The 17,172-nt window shown below is 43.2% G+C and overlaps 1 protein-coding gene across 22 annotated transcripts in view; it reads right to left on the bottom strand.

Moving 5' to 3' along the window:
- Positions 1–17,172, bottom strand: part of TACC2 (transforming acidic coiled-coil containing protein 2) — a 129,098-nt gene that overhangs the window by 88,771 nt on the left and 23,155 nt on the right. For 21 of the 22 annotated variants that reach the window (XM_071749582.1, XM_071749575.1, XM_071749577.1 and 18 more), the window contains 2 exons: positions 15,782–15,954; positions 845–6,610 (listed from right to left, as the gene is read on the bottom strand). In XM_071749582.1, coding sequence (XP_071605683.1) covers positions 845–6,610; positions 15,782–15,954 — 5,939 coding nt within the window. The remainder of the gene's footprint in view (positions 1–844; positions 6,611–15,781; positions 15,955–17,172) is intronic. The other variant, XM_071749599.1, reaches the window with a different exon arrangement.

The following is a 17,172-nucleotide window of genomic DNA, read 5'->3' as shown; positions in this document are numbered from 1 at the left end:
TGCTGCCTCCAGGATGGGAAGGAGGACAGCACATGAGAAAGTTCCTGAGGTTACAGAGGAAGCAGTGACATGAATACATAAAGGGTAAGCACCTGTTCTAAGACCAGAATTCTTTTGAATTAACTGCACATCAAACTGAGATATCAGATCGCAAAGTAGAAACTCACAGACACACACACACACAAAAAAAAAAAAAAAAAAAAAGGTCAGCTTTACTAAAGCAGTTACTGACAGGTCTGGAAAACAGAAACAACCAGCTCTAAGCTCTACAAATCCCAGCTAAGGAGAATTCACATCTGAAACAACTCCATGTCACTAGAAACACTGAATAACACAGTGATCAAAGGTGCTGTCAGTACAATTATATTATTTGGGAGCAAAAGAGGGAGGCCCAGCCAATGAAGAGTGTGAGTAATTGGGTTGTACTGTAGGCTTGGTTTTAAATAGTGCAATCCACCATGTGAATGCTGCAAGTCTCACTCAACTGGGTCACCAAAACTTAGGTAAACACCCACTAACTGAAGGCTAGGAAGTGCTATTTGTTTGCTTAACTTTAGGCTATGAGATGTGAACAGTGGGAAGTGTAAACTAATCCACACATGTCAGGACAGACAGGTAAGAGCTGTGCTTCTCAGCTTTTAGGACCCCTCTGCCCTTACAAATTATGACAAATTTCTTTTATGTAGTTCACATTTAGAAGCAAGAGCAATTTAATAGAAATTAAGTTGAGAATAAGTGCAGTGCCCTCCCAAACCACCCAGGCAATGGGTTTCCACCTTGGCAATGTTATCCTTCTCAAGCCCTGTCCTGACAACCACTTCACAGAGTAATTTAAAGTAAATACCTTTCAGGAAGCAATCCTGCCACAGCCATCTCTTGAAGTTCATTGAGGTCAAGGTTCTTAGGCTCAGTGAGTGCAAGAGGGGACAGCTTTCTTTTGGCATCCTGAAGTGAGCTTTCTTCTTCTGAATTCATCTTGTTCTGCTGATTTTCAGCAACAGCAAGATCTGAAAATGCAGACTGCTCACCCTGCTCCATCTCAGGAACAGTGGGAGAGTGGTTTTTGTACAGGTCTGTCTCCTTCTCTTCAGTGCTTGTGTTTAAAGCTAAGTCACCTTCCCCAGTGACTAATATCCTGGCAGTACCTGTTTCAGGGATGCCTCCAGTTTTTTCATTGCCTGTCTTTGCTGTGCTTAACACTGTGTCACTGTTCTCTTTGACATTGCCCTCAGTCTTATTGCTGGATTCCAATTCAGAGTCAGTTTGCAAGCAATCATCCTGGCTCCCTTCATTTTTTAAGTAATCTATTAACCCATGCAAGGTCAATTCCTTTTCTTCCTGTGCATCTTGTGACTCTTCCAGTGTTTCCAAGCATTTTCTACTTACTGGATCATCCTCTGTCACCTGCATGTCATCCCAAGGATTAACATCATGCAGAAAATTGCTGTCAATGTGTGTCCCCTGAGTTTCCCCGGCTGACACATCCAAACTGTCTGGCAATTTTTCATGCTTGTAAGATCCTCCTGGGACAAACGTTGAAGATGCCATGTCAGAGATGCTCTTGGCAGTGTCTGGAGCACCGGACTCGCTTTTCTCCTGTTCATTTGGCTTAGGATCCTGGCACTGTTCAGTAGGAAGACTTACATCCCCTCCAGATGAAACTGGTTCTGCCTTACACTCTGTAATGAAGTTATTTCCCTCTGCAGTAGCAGCATCTTTTGACTCACTCTTCTGTATGTCGCCTGTGGAGATCACAGCTCCAGTGGGTTGTTGCTCACTGGCAGAATATGCAGGGAAGTTCTCAGCTGCTGCCCCATCAAATGAAGCCAGTCCTTGCTGCTTTATCTCTAAGCTTATTAGTGAGTCAGGATCAGCTCCACCAGCACACACGCCTTCCTTTCTTTCCATCTCACCGCTCTCTGGTTGCTCAGTGGTTTGGGCTGATTTTTGCAGATTTTCCAGAGTGCTTGCAGCAGATGTAGTGCCATCCAGCCCAGGGACCACTTCCAAACAGCTACTGGGCTGCCTGTTTTTCTCAGCGTCCTGGAGACTCGGGGGTGGCAGCTCTGCCAGGGTGTTTTCTTGTTGCAGAGATTTGCCTTCAGCAGCTTTGCAGAATGTCTCAGTAGCTAAAGACAACTCTTGCCCCTCTGCTTCTGAGCTGCCCTTGGGAGCTGCTTTGCTCTCCTGGTTAGATTCTGAAAAGTTCTCAGCACCACACTCTTCTGCTGTGTCCCTGGCCACTGGACTCTGGTTGAAGCCTGCATGGTTTTCAGACAAAAGTTGGGGTAATTCAGCACTCAGAGTGCTGTGGACAGTTTTTTTAAATATTTGGCTGATATGCTGTCTAAAGTCTGGGAGGCTGGAGCTGATGTCCAGAGAGCTGCAAGTCAGAGCCTCATGCTCCCTTCCAGAGTTCTCTGCAGACTGCTCAGAAATACTGATCTCTGCCCTGGTTATGTTATTATTCTCTTTGGAAAGCTCTTCCAGTTTTTGTGAATTCCCAGGTTTCTCTAAGATCTCACCGTACTTGTCATCTATGCAGATCTTGGTTGCAATTTCCTCATTACAGCCTCCTTGTTTACCAACAGATGAAAGGCTCAGCAGCTTCCCTTCTGGAGTCGGAAGAGTGAACAGAGACTCTGCTGAACTGTCAATTTGCTGTTCTTTGAAGTTTACCTCACTTTCTGTTTCTTTGGATTTAATTGCAGATATCTCTTCCTCCAGCTTCTCAGGATTCAACTGTGCTAAGTCGCCAGGACCCTGCCCCACATTTAAAATCTCTGGCAGGGCTAAACTTCTGTTTTCATCACCCTGAAAACTCTGGTCTGGAACATCTATTTCATTAACACCCATACTCCCTGCAGAAATCTTTTCTGAATTTGCTGGTTTACCTCTGCTTTCCCTGGGTGAAGGATCTGTGTGTGCAGCCACCTGAGAACCTGCAGCAATCTGCAAATCAGAGTTACTTTCTAAGGCTTTTTGGGGTGCTACAACTTCCAGCTCATTATTTAGCAAATCCCCCCTGGTTCCACTGTTGTTTCCAGGTTGCTGGATGGGATGGCTGAGTGCAGAGGTCTGTGGAGAGAGGGCTGTAAAATTTGCTTGCCCATTACCAGGCTCTTCTGGTGTCTTTTGAATGCAGCTGGATTTAAATGACTTATCAGTGGGAATAACTTCCCTGTGTGCCTGCAGTGGTGAAGGAGATACTTGTGCCCCTGGACTTTTATCACTTTTCCTTGTTTCCATGACAGAAGCCCTGTCCTCACAACCTAACTCCATGTTTCCATCTTTCTGGATAATTTCCCTGTCAGCAATCAGACCTTCAATCTTTTCCAAGTTATTTGCCATTAATGGCGTTTCCCCTTCAGTTTCTGGATGGGATATTTGAGGCTCATTTTTCTCAGGATTATCAGAAGTATGTGCTATTTCTGGATCACTTGGCAAAGCCTGTGAAATGTTAGTGGCACTTGCTGAATTCTGCATCCCTGTAAGAGCAGGGTTTATATCAGCAGCACAGCTTTCACCAGGAGTATCCTTTATCCTGCATACACTGCCTGACTGTTCATTCTTGTCAGATTCTTTAGAAAACACATTGGTATGACATGCTGCTTCATGCTGAGTAGCTGAGATCAAAGAATTATTATCCTGCTCGGGCTTGTTCAAGTTTTGCTTACTACAGCAGTTTTCTTGTGCCTTGAGATCACTTGTGTTTTGCTCATTGCAATCTTGCAAATTAAACATTGTCACACCAGGAGTATTTTGCCCCTGTTCACTGCTGTACATACTCTCTGACACCACAGCACTGCTTTTATCCTGCTCCTTTTCTTTTCCTGTGGCAGACTCACATTGGGTCGGGGCTGGACCTGGCACAGAAGATTCCTTATTGAGGTTGTTTGAAATGTTGAGAGGTATTTCTGGTATGTTGCTGTGATTATTTAGGTCCAATGGCCCTTCAGGTTTTAGAGCATTTTCTCTGTGCTCCTGATCACCTGCTCTTGTGAAAGTTGTCTGACTGCTTTGCTGGTTCTGCTGTTCAAGTCCTGTGTCTGAAATCCAGTCACTGTCCCCAGCAGCAGACACTGACTTCTCCATTTGCCCTGCTTGGGGAAGAGCAGCTGGAACACCTGCATTTTCCTGCAGTTCTCTGATTTTCAGGGTCCCTGAAGAGCTGCACATGTCACTCTCAGAGGGACACTTGTTTTCACTGACAGGGCTGTCACCCCCTTCCTCCACACAAATAGGCTGAGGAGTTAGTCCTGAAGGAGCAGCTACAGCCTGGGGGGTTTCTAAACAAGCCACCTGCATATTTCTGTGACTTTCTGCTGCTACTTGCTCCAGCTGACCTTGCTGACCTTGACCTTGTTCATCACATTTCCATTCACTTTTCAGTGCCAAATCTTTGTCCTCCACAAAACTCTTCACCCCAGTTTGGTGCTTCTCCTGCTGGATATCATCATTTACTTCCCCATCCCTGGCACTGCTTTCTGCAGCTGCAGGCTGTTGCTCTGGATCCCTGCAAGGCATTTCAGTGATGGGACCATCCTCTTCTTCTGCTCTGGAAGCCTGTGAGCTCTCCTCAGTTTGTAAATCCATGCAATCCATGGGGACTGCCAACTCATTAGAGCCCTGGGGCTCAAGTTTTGATTTGGACATTTCTCCTCCTTCTGACTTGCTATAGCTCTCAGCCTTCCCTTGACTCTCAGTTTTGCATTCAGGTTCCAATGCAGTTTCTCTAGCAATAACCTTTTCCCAGGCCTCATCCTGCTTACTCTGCTTAGTATTATTGTTCTCAGGGTAGAGGAGAGGTGAACTGTGTGCATCAGCTGAACAAACTTTTTCAGTCCCACTACAGCCTGACTTGCCTGAAGTTTTGTCTTCTGCCTCAGCATTAAAACAATCAAAACTCAGAGGACATTCCTCTCTTGGAAACTGTGGTGAAGCCACAAGCTTATTCTCCAGATCATCCTCAGTTTTTTCTTCACTCATTTGTTGTTCAGGTTTGCAACCAAGAGAGTGTGAATTGTGTTCTTGCAATTTAAAGTTACTGTCTAAATGCAGAGGCTTTCCCCCATCTTCTTGTCCTGGGTCATCTGGTGAAGCCTTTTTACAAAGACTGAAATCTTTAGGATTGTGTCCCAAGTGGGTATTTTCCATGTCCTGGTGGTGGCTACTGACAGAGTTCAGTAGTTGTCTTTCTGCCCCACTTGACCCCTCAGGAAATTCACTGGTTTCTGTTACTTGTGCCTCCACTGTTCTGTCTTCTTTTTTTTCTCCTGTTAAACCCACCTCAGTTTCTTTTTGATTCAGCACTGTGGATCTGCTCAGAGAAGTACTTAATGCATATTCTTCCAGTATTAATCTTTTATCTACTGGGGAACTTTCCGTGGTGGGATTGATAATGCTTTCTGTTTCAGAAAGTGTGATGCTTTCTCCAGACAAATCATCAGCTTTTGTAATTTCATTGCTACTGGCTTCATCTTTTAGGCTTTCAGTTGTGACAGCTGATTTTTCTTCTTCCTTTTGCTTAAATGATAAAGGCACACTGCAATGCTCGGTGCTAACGAGCTCATCCTCCTTTTGAAGCTCTCTTTGAAAAATGAGTTCAGTTTTTTCAGAGGCTGTTTTCCCTGTACCACTCATTGGATCCTGAGTGTCATTTCCAGGCACATATTCCCTCGAAGGCTCTTTAGGCTTTGGTACAAGAAAGAGATTTGGAGGGTTAGAAGGCAACTCTGACATTAAAGTACAGGCTTCTGGTTGCTCCCCTTTGCTTCCAGATAGAGCTGGATTTGTCTCATTCTCTTTAGCTGTTATGACAACCCCTGTCTGTAGATTGCCAACTTCACTGAGCTCAGTAAAGCCCTGAGCATCCACATTTGCTCCAAATTTTTCACCGTCTGAGCCTCCTGTTGCTGGATAATTTAGGATTAGGGTTTCCTTTTTCATTGGCAGACCCTCTCCACCATCTGTGTCCTGTCTACGTTGCTGCATTACAGGCTGTGCCTGACCTACTTCCAAAACTCCTTGCTCCTGCTTGGCCTCCTGAGCAGTAAAATAATCTCCTGCTTCTTTACCCTGGGGGAAGGTGCTGACATGTGGTTCCCTCATGCCACCCAGCTGTTCCCTCTGCCACAGCAATCCTAATTCACTCCAACTCCTTTGTGCAGTTCCTGGCATTTCTGTGATTGCTGCAGGAGGGCTGGGCTCCAGGCTGGGCTTTCTGGGATCATTGTCTCCGTTTTTCATAGAAGTGGCAGCAATATTGTCACAGTGTGGGCCTCTGTCCTCAGCTTGTGCTATTCCCTCTTCTTTGTCACTTGTGGGACATGGTGATGGCACTGCTTCAGAGCAGTCTGAGGTTGGGCACTTGTCACTTCTGCTTGTATGGTCTGCTGTGACAGGTTCTTTGGCACAGTCTGCTAAAGGCACTGAAGCAGGCAGACTTCTCTCTCTTGCTTCTGCAGGCTGCTTTAAGAAATCAGAGCCTGTTTGTCCTCCATCTTCTTGGAAGATCCTGTTCTGTCCTGTCACCTCTGAGGACATCATGCTTGACTTTGTGTTGGATAAATCTTCAGCACTGAAGCTACCGATGCCTTCATTACTGATGCTGCCAACAATGGAAATGTTTATTTGTTTCACGTCAATAAAGAAAATGAACCATAAAAAGAATTATGAAGAATTAAAATATGGAGAATAAAAACAATTTGTGCCACTGATGTTCCAAAGCCATGCAGGACATGCACTGAGAAGCTGATAATCTGTTTTCAGGAGCTAAACCATCAGACACACATTGCAGTGATTTAAATGCTCATTACTCTGGAAAACAAGTCCCCAGTCTAACTTGACAGCCACCTTGCTCCTGGCACACCATGTTCATGACATGCATTTTCACCATTCCAAAATCTGTCCTAGCTAAGTATGAGGAGAGGCAATGCCCACCTAACAAACTAAGGAAACATAGGGAAAAAAGTGACAAAAAAAAACCAAACACCAGAAAGGGTTTAATTTCTGCTTCTACAAGATTACTTCATGTAAAGCTGCAGGCTGTGCAGTCCAGAGGAACTGTTGTTATCTGGCTACACTTTTATTGTGTAGCAGAGGATTAAGGAGGGCCCATCTGTTGAATATTTTCCCCAACCAATCAGCACAGTTGATTCTCACCAAAAGGTCAAAGGTCTATCCCAGCCCAATGACACACACCCTATGAGGTCATTTTATTGCAATGTTTGATTTCAGTGCATCTAAGCTGTGACCCTTTTTATGATTTCTCTCCCCACCCATTAAAGAGAAGAGAGATTAAATGGAAGCAGAGATGATGTGGGTGCATTAACTGGAAAGGAGGAGGAGATATTTTGAATATTGTTCACATGCACTGTGTGGACCTCAGTTTCCATACCTACTTTTGGAGGTGATGGAATAGGTTAACCTTGTTGTTTCCCTCACCTCCTTTGGGAAGCTTGGGTATATTTTCACTGCTTTCGGGAACATGGAGTAAAATAACATTTCAAAACTGAACATAAAATTGCACCTAGGAGCAAGGGACATCATTTGCTTGACAAGAAATGATACAATTCCCACCCAAAGAGAGATCCACAGAAAACACACTGTCAAATGCTCAGAGGTCAGTGTGCTGGATGTGTGCTCCAGTTCTGTAGCTTCATGGAGAAAGAACAGGTACATGGTGAGCCCATCACTGGGGTTTTCCCCCAGCTCAGCAGTAACAGGCTGCATTTCAGAGCTTCAACATGCCCAGCAGGCTGGAGCTATACAAGATGCTTAAAACATCTTCTGTAAGGCCAAGCGTTTATTGGATCTTAAGTCTCCAGGAAGCTATTAAGCCTCTCTCCCTTTCTCTGCCCAAGTTTTACAGACAAAATACTCAATGGAGAAATGAGTCAGTGAGCAGCCCTCAGGTCCCCACAGTTTAGGTCTGTGTTTAGACAAACACTGCCCCTTCAGCAACCCTGGAAACAGCCCTGAAGCCCCACACTTGGGCTGTGCACACAAGATGCACTTCCAGGTGGAGTCAAAACCCCTCCTTATACTGAGGACTGCCCAAAGCAATGATTTTTTTATGAGTGGGCTGCATGTAAAACTCAATGTGAGACTGATAAGACCCTAAAACCCTTCCTCAGAGTCATTACAATGGAAAATTAACTCGTCTTTAAAGAGCTATTGAAATTTGCCTAAGCCACAAATCTAAGGAACATATCTATATTGTACAATTAATTCATAATTTGTACATTGAATTTATAACACTAATACATTTTAAACTTTAAAAAAAATTTTTAAAACTTTTATATATTCTTTTACCCCAAAATTTTTCTTTCCCTAACACATTGAAAACACCTATCCCTAAAAGACACTGGGAACAACAGAGGTGGCACTGCAGTATCTGGTGTTTGTTTGTTGGGTCACTGACAACATAGGACATGATGGGACATGAACATACAACAAGAAGATGCCAGCAAGCTTTCCCTAAGGAAGGAATAGACTTTATAATTCAACATTAAGTTTGCAGTCAGGGACTCCAAACTGGGGAGGGCATGGAAAAGAAGGAGTTAATTACTGTTCCAGCTTTTTGGTCCTGTTGCAGGTTTATCTTCTTACTGATTAAATTGCTCCTTAGCAGTTGTGTGAGCACAACCTGGAAGCATCTTCCTGTCAGAAACCTGATCTTCAGGGGAAAACCAAATGTGGGTGCCTGTGGGAGGGGATTGTGTGTGTGGGATGCCCTCAAACCTCTGTAAAACTGAATGTTGGAAAAAGTAGAAAGCACCACCTACAATTACAGTTTCTTTTTATCTCCTATGTTAAATTCTGATTTTTCTTATTAATCCCATTTATCAACTGAGTTAGGCAAAGCATTGTGGTAATAAATCTGGGATTTGAACCTCAGTATGGATAATCATACAGACCATGCATCATTCCATATTTGCATACCACAGGTTTCAACTGACTGAAACGTCTGTAAGATCTTTACAGATATAAATTCTTTCTTACATTAGACTCCTATTTGCAGCCATTAAACAAGAAATAGTTCCAAGCATGTCTGAAGTGGTTGTTTCCTTGAATATAACTGCTAAACCCATCAACTGCTTGATGGTGGTAGCATTGTAAAGAGCCACAGCAGTGAACCTGTGACTCAGCAGGTTCAAGGGCAGACAACAACCCTGTGAACCAAGATATTCAGCAGTAGGAGTCCACAAAAAACATCTTTTCTGGTGTTTGATAGTGCTGAAAGTTGTTGATTTTATTTAGGAATAGGTGAGGGAATGGGGACAGCTTTGTAATTAATGTAGGCTGAACAAAATGTAAATGACAGTGCTGGCACATGCAACTTAAACTATCACTTTTAGAATGAAATAGTAGACATTCATCATCTGTGCTACTTCAGCTTGTCCAGGACATAACACAGAATAGAAAGGTTCAAGTTTCCAATCATAAGACATGTCCAGACTGACCTATCTCGCTATTACTATTTATGTTTTTCCTTCTGATCAAGGTAACACAGACAACAAGATAAAGAACATATCCTATTCCTTTTTATTTTTTGTAATCTTACTTTTCTGTCTGCAAGACATGGCTGGGTTTAGACAAACATCTGCTGGGAATAACTTAAGCACAGCTGATCCTACTTTACAGCAGAAGGATGGAATAGATGACCTCTTCAGGTCATACCTAGTCCCATTATCTTCCACTCTTTTTAAAGGGAATCACACTATAGGGAAATGACAGCACATGCTGAAGATAATTCCTCAGAGTAAAAGCCTATCTACACAAAAATGTATAATTGCACAAAGATCAATAATTACCTGTAGGGAGCATGTATTTACAGACAGCCCTTTCAATATGATCAAGATAAAGCTAAAAAAACCTAATAGTTGTTTGGGGTTTTCTTGTTTGTGTTATTTTTTATTGTTGTTTTCAGCTTTATTTTTGTTTAATATGGGAATATAAAATGTGTTCTGTTTTGTGGTTACATGATCTCTTTTGTTTGTAATCTGTACTAGCTTGATGTTAAGGGGAAATGTAGGGCAACATTTAAAACAATTCATGCAAATGAGAAAGCATGAAAGGGCATTAAACTTCTTCCTAGTTCACATAGAGCTTAGGGCAGAAAGAATAATTTTATGGGGAATAATTGTTGCACATAACTGATGATATGTTAAAAAAAAAGAAAATGCAGTTATGCAAAGCCCTAGGTGGATATGTAACTTGAAATAAGCAATTGTCCCACTGCACTCAAGAATTATCAAAGGGAACTTTTCCCTTGTCTTAGAATTTAAACACGCAATTAAGGATTTGTAAGTTAGAGGCCTTAACATACTGACCAAATGAATGCTATCCTTCTAGTTACAACATCAAATAACAATTAGCTAAATATTTATATGTCTAAAGTGTTTTGGATACATAATTACTAAGAAATTGCTTGTCTGGAAGCACGCTGCAAATTTACTGATTGATTTTTAACACCTGGAGTTAAGCTCTTCCACCTTGAGAATATGTTGTGGCAAGTTCAAATTATCCTGGAACAACTTCAGAGCTCTGCCCAGTTAATTAGGACAGCACTGGTTTGTGTTTAGGGTGTGAGGCTATAAAGGATGTTTAGAAACTGATGACTTATGGTGCATCTACCATGAATACTTCCAGACTAAGAGCCATACCCAGTCTATCACCTGTTAAAACTTGATTTTGCACCTCCTATTACTCTGTTTTCCCATCCACAACAAAGGCAAAGGAACAGAAGATAAACCCACCAGTAGTTAGAGAAAAGCTGTCTGGTATTTACTATCTGAAAGGGAGGTGTGGGGTGGAGTGGTGGGGAGTAGAGATAGCCAAAGGTATTAAGCCTACTTGATAAGCAACAAGAAATGATGATCCAACAAACAGAAAATAGATAATTTAAAGTTTTCTTGTCTTATTTCTTTGCTTGCCTTCTGTAACATGGAGTAACTGTTGGAAGGGCAGGCAGCCTTTCCAACTCTGTCACACTTGGGAGGGAAAAACACTCAGTGCTGAAGCCTATGAAACCCAGAGGTCCCATATGGTTATTGCTATCCATGCTGATGTAACTCAGAGCCTGAGTGATTACATTCCCAGGAGGACAAAATCTGAGGATGAATTTAGAAAGCACTAATGGGAACAAATGCACAGCCAGCTCTGCAACCATGGCACACATAGAGCTGCTTCTCAAATATTTCTGTTCTCTCCCCCTTGACAAAGGAGCGATCAGCATCAAGATTTTGAGTTTATGCATGGTACTGAGGGGCTTAATTTATTTTAAAGAATCCTATACTTTAATCTGACTCTAAGAGGCATCAAAAGTTAATTAGGAATGTGGAAATAATTCCCACATTCCCTTTAAAAAATAAAAAGTCATAATTTTAGAGACAGAGCATGTCACTATTTGAACTTTTCAGTGTAAACAAGCACATGAGAAATCCATCATCACTAAAGAACTGTGAACAGCAGCCAGCTTCCCCCACCCTCCCTGTTTTCTAAGCTTTCAGGAAAAAGTGAAGCAGGAATAATGATCTATATGATCCCCCTGGGAACTGTCCTTCCCTTCTGCCCCCACCCTGAGTCACTTTTCACCTCCTTATTCCACACACATATTAAAATGCAGGGCCTGCAATATTTTCAGTCTAATCAGACTGAATTCTTCTAACGTTAAAGAAGCAGCTGCAGTGCTGCTGCAGCAAAGATGGCCAGATCTTCAGCTCCAGTTCCACAGCATGCTCCTGGTCTCCACCTGAGATATCTGGAGACGATATCCAGAGTATGAAACTTCCTGATGAAGTTTCATACTTCATCAGGAAGTATGAAACTGAGCGGATGATCCCAGAGGATGCCTGGAAGCTTCAGCTTGTCTCTCTGCAGCAGCTCTGTGGGTTCCATGGGATCTGTGTGCAGCAATCCAGGTGGGAAAGCACCCAAGTTCATCCAGGAGGAGTGCTTATTCCCCTGAACTACTTCTGGGTGTGTACCTTTTCCATTGCTGCATCTGCTTCTTCCTAAACCTGCAGGAAAAAATTGCCTCTCTAGGGCAGACTTGTCCAGCTTCTCCACTGTGTGTGCACCAGGGGAAAGGCATGGTTGGACTTCATGCAGACACCAGTGCAAAAGTCTGAGGCTTGGTAACTATTCCAGTGCTTTAACATTTGTATTTCACAATGAAATTTCACAGACTGATTGCTGGTGGTGTTACTATTTGGTGAGAAACATATAGAAAACAATGGATTGAAACAGTGTTCAAAAAAAAAAAAAAAAAAGAGCAACACACATTCTGAATGCCAAAACATAAGAATTTAACAGTGACTGAAACAATTTCTGAGAATTTGTGGAGGATGGAAGAAAGCCACCCAGAAGACTGGATTAATGTACATGTGGTAGTTTTCCACACAGGTACCCCATCTGAAGGTAGCAGTCATACCCTTTTAAGACTGTAAAAGTTCACTTCAGGGTGGAAAAGATGCATTCAAAGCAGCACATGGGAATGAGTTAAAAATAAACAGCCTGGAATCTGGAACTTCAAGGATTTTCCGCTTATTGTCTTCATTTCTATTTTGGCAGGATATAACTCAGGAGCCACCCTAAACAGACATATGCCAGCAGTCAGGGGTAAAGTTAAATAAAAAGTAATTGCATGAGCTCCTGCCCACCTAATACCTTTCCTGAAGCAAGAATCTTGTGAATCCCTTCAAGTTGAATCATCTGTGTAACATTCACCTCACCAAAGTCCTAATTTCACATGCTGGATTGTAAAGCTGTTGTAGCAGCTAGAATACAAGCCAAAGTGTTCTTGGTACTCACATTTTGAAAAGGAACCCCAAAAGAACAGCAGCTATGTCATTGTTGAGCAATACATTTTTTTTTTTTTTTTTAAAAAAAAAGAAGATTGTACTTGCTGCAGCCAAACCACAAATACTCAAAAGCCAAGATAAGAGAACCCACCCCATAGTCTCTGTTACTACTGCTGGACCATTCTAACACCAGTTTGGACAGCTTGATGTACTGGGTTAATCAGCTGTACTCAGTCCATAGTTCCAGAGCACATTAGTGGGTAACTACTCACTCCTTCAGCTTACACAGTCTTCCAAAAGGCCATGTGAAAGATTTGCTGATGCTGACATAAACCATCACTCAGTGCATCTCAGCTCTTGTGGTTGTTTTCATTAATGCTTAATACTGCTATCCCTGCTTACAGATGGGGCCTGAATTTATGCCTCCACTAAAATTCAGACCCAGAGGAGAAAATTAGCTGGCCCACTTCTTGGTTGGATGACTTTTGGCTTCAGATCAGACTCTGGTAACCAGTGATCTCTACCATTGCTACAGTAGGAAGATGTTTGCTACTTTGAGATTAAAAAAAAAAATCAGTATTTTGAACAGCTGCTTTCCTGAGTCCTACAGTGTGCTAAAACACAGCAGATTTTGACAAAGAATAGCATGGATCATTTGGGGGTTGAATTCTGCTACACCAAAGTCACCAAACAAATCATAGAATCATAGAATTGGCTGGGTTGGAAGGGACCTCAGAGATCATCAAGTCCAACCCTTGATCCACTCCCGCTGCAGTCCCCAGCCCATGGCACTGAGTGCCACATCCAGGCTCTTTTTAAATATCTCCAGGGATGGAGAATCCACCACTTCCCGGGGCAGCCCATTCCAGTGTTTGATCAACCTCTCAGTAAAGAAATTCTTTCTAATGTCCAAACTAGACCTCCCCCGGCACAACTTGAGACCTCTTGTGCCCTCTTGTCTTGCTGAGGGTTGCCTGGGAAAAGAGCCCAACCCCCCCCTGGGTCCAACCTCCTTTCAGGGAGTTGTAGAGAGTGGTGAGGTCTCCCCTGAGCCTCCTCTTCTTCAGGCTGAACAGCCCCAGCTCCCTCAGCCTCTCCTCATAGGATCTGTGCTCAAGTCCTTTCACCAGCCTGGTTGCCCTCCTTTGGACCTGCTCTAGGACCTCAATCTCCTTCCTGAACTGAGGGGCCCAGAACTGGACACATTACTCGAGGTGTGGCCTCACCAGCGCTGAGTACAGGGGCAGAATCCCTTCCCTGGACCTGCTGGCCACGCTGTTCCTGATACAGGCCAGGATGCCATTGGCCTTCTTGGCTACCTGGGCACACTGTTGGCTCATGTTCAGCTTCCTATCAATCCAGACTCCCAGGTCCCTCTCTGTCTGGCTGCTCTCCAACCACTCTGTCCCCAGCCTGTAGCGCTGCATGGGGTTGTTGTGGCCAAAGCGCAGGACCCGGCACTTGGCCTTGTTGAACCTCATCCCGTTGGAATCAGCCAAACTCTCCAGTCTGTCCAGGTCCCTCTTCAGAGCCCTCCTACCTTCCAGCTGATCAACACTTCCCCCCAGCTTAGTGTCATCTGCAAACTTGCTGATGATGGACTCAATCCCCTCATCTAAATCGTCAATAAAGATATTAAATAGAACTGGGCCCAACACTGATCCCTGGGGGAGGACACCACTGGTGACCGGCTGCCAACTGGATGCAGCCCTGTTCAGCACCACTCTCTGGGCCTGGCCCTCCAGCCAGTTCCTAACCCAGCGCAGAGTGCCAAGCTGTGGGCTGACAGCTTTTTCAGGAGAATGCTGTGGGAGATGGTGTCAAAGGCCTTGCTGAAGTCCAGGTAGACCACATCCACAGCCTTCCCCTCATCCACCAGGCGGGTCACCCGATCATAAAAGGAGATCAGGTTGGTCAGACAGGACCTGCCCTTTCTAAACCCGTGCTGGCTGGGTCTGATCCCCTATCCATCCTGTAGGTGCTGTGTGATTACACTGAGGATGATCTGTTCCATAACCCTGCCAGGCACTGAGGTCAGGCTGACGGGCCTGGAGTTTCCTGGGTTCTCCTTCCGGCCCTTTTTGTGGATTGGCGTGACATTCGCCAACTTCCAGTCATCTGGGATGTCCCCAGTTAGCCAGGACTGTTGGTAGATGATAGAGATTTAGCAGGCTTCTGCATTTTCAAAGGAGATTCCACCAGTAAGACAGGACATTGATTATTGTATTAAACAGCCAAGACCCTGTAGCTTTGTTTCCCACACCATTTTTGATGGCAGGACGGCCCAACCTTGCTCAGCAGATGCAGATACAAAGTTCCAACCATGAAGATGCAAGACTACCAAGAAATGCTACAAGTTTCCAGTCAAATATTCAGGTGATGAGGCCCTGAGAAGTTTACCACTTCCTTCCAGTTCCTGTAGTGCTACTTTCTGCCACCCTTAATAGCACTGAAGAATCCCTTAGCTCTGAAAGTAGTCCTATTTATTTAATCAGGTGAATTTCAAGGGAGTTAGAAGAGTGCAATGCTAGTAAGTTTTAGTAGAGTTGGTATTTTTAGTAGGATTGTTACTCAAAGCTGAGCATGGCCTTTTGCAATTGTGCACAGTTACATCTTACTTCACAATCACATATGACTACACAAGAATCTTCAGAGTTTCTCTGTCTCAAAGAGAAGTTTATTAGTGAGAGCAAAAAGCATAGGAAGGTTAGGTCAAAGGTTACTACAACAGCTGGAGTCATTTTATAGCTTTGCAGTAAGGTGAGAAAGTCAGTTTGGTAAACAGTAAGTGGCCCTGTTTTATCAGGTTTATTTTATCAGGTTATTTTGAAGACTACATCATCATTACCACCCTTCATGATGATGGATTTTGAAAATTAGTTACACAGGAAGAGAAATTTAATGAACAGCCCTCAACTATCAACAGCAGTAGGGCTTCTATTCTAGTCACAGGAAGAAACTTCATTTCTTACCTTTGAGGTCCTAGAATTGATGGGGATGTGCTCTCAGACAGTTGCACAGTAGCAGGAAGAAGATCTGAGATGTCCTGACCTCCAGATCTGTCTATGCTGTTTTCCTGAGGGCTCCTTTTCAAACTGTTCCCACTCCCAGGAGGTTGGCCTAATTCTGAGTCTTGTGGAGTGCTCTAGAATAAAAAAAAAAGAATAATTAAATAGTGACTGCTGCTTTAGAGAATACGTAAGCTTAAGGAGTTTTTTTCTGGCCAGGAATGGACAACTTCTGTGGTAGATTTCACTGCTTTGATGAAACTTGCAGGTTCCAAAGACAAGCCATTTTTTGCCCTAACAACGAGAAAACAGAAAGCAGTGGTTGAGCCAAAAATAAATACTAGGAAAAGAAGAATGCAACAATTGTTCTAAAGTAGCCAAGGCCTTTACTGATCCAAAGAGGGTACCACCTTCTCTTTTCCCAAACCTGACAAATGCTTCTTTGCTTTGTAAGTTTTAAATGAGAAAGGATGGGAAGAGGCTGTAAACTTTGACATTCATAATACTAGCAGCATCTTCAGAGTCGTCAGACATAATGCCAACACTAATGAAGGCTCAGTACTTGAATCCAGGTCCAGATTTTTTACCGTCTACTTCAACAAAGCTCAGAATGCCCCTGCACAGAAATGCAGAGCCTGATTCTGCACCATGCTACAGAAATGCTATTGCACAAATGTAGTAAAGCTGCATCACCTCTGCTCAAAGGTAAATATTCACCCTGAATCTTCACTGGGACATGCCTTTAAATAGGTGGGTTTTTTGTTTTGTTTTGTTTTCTTTTTTTTAGCATCGTTTCTATTGCAAACTTTTTTTTTTTTAATGCTATAGGGAGGAAGAGAATCCTGTGCAAGTGCCAGGGCTGTGACCCCTGATGTGCCTGGAAATCCCTGGGGCTCTACAGCACTCCTATGAGGCTGCTTACAACAGGTAGCATCTTCCTTCTGATATTGTTTCTGGGGTTTTGTGGGTTTTTTGGGGGGGCAGAATTATCTTTAGAAGCCAAAGAAGAGATACTAAGTAGCCAAGGATGTCCTTCAAGTACAACAAAAGGAGAGAAACTATTAAGTGTAAAGCAAAAAAGATGTCTGAACGGAGAAGCTCCATTTTAAATCTTCTGGCATGTCAAGGAACAGTGAAAGAAAAGTAAAACTGCTTCATCAGATCACCCTCAACATCCAGTCACTGTTGGCTTCATTTTCAATTGCAAAAAGCCTAAGGCATATTTAATGTAAAAAGACACATAAACAGACATTCTGATGACAAGAGAGCCACTTCAGAATAATCTCACAGATGAAAAGCACAGTACACAATTCCAACTAAGTTCCTAGTTTTTTTTACTCTCAATTTTTAGGTTT

This window comes from Heliangelus exortis, chromosome 7, assembly GCF_036169615.1.
Source record: "Heliangelus exortis chromosome 7, bHelExo1.hap1, whole genome shotgun sequence".
In the NCBI taxonomy this organism is placed as follows: domain Eukaryota; kingdom Metazoa; phylum Chordata; class Aves; order Apodiformes; family Trochilidae; genus Heliangelus; species Heliangelus exortis.
The sequence above is the reverse complement of the archived record's forward strand: the minus strand, read 5'-3'. Positions and strand labels throughout refer to the sequence as shown.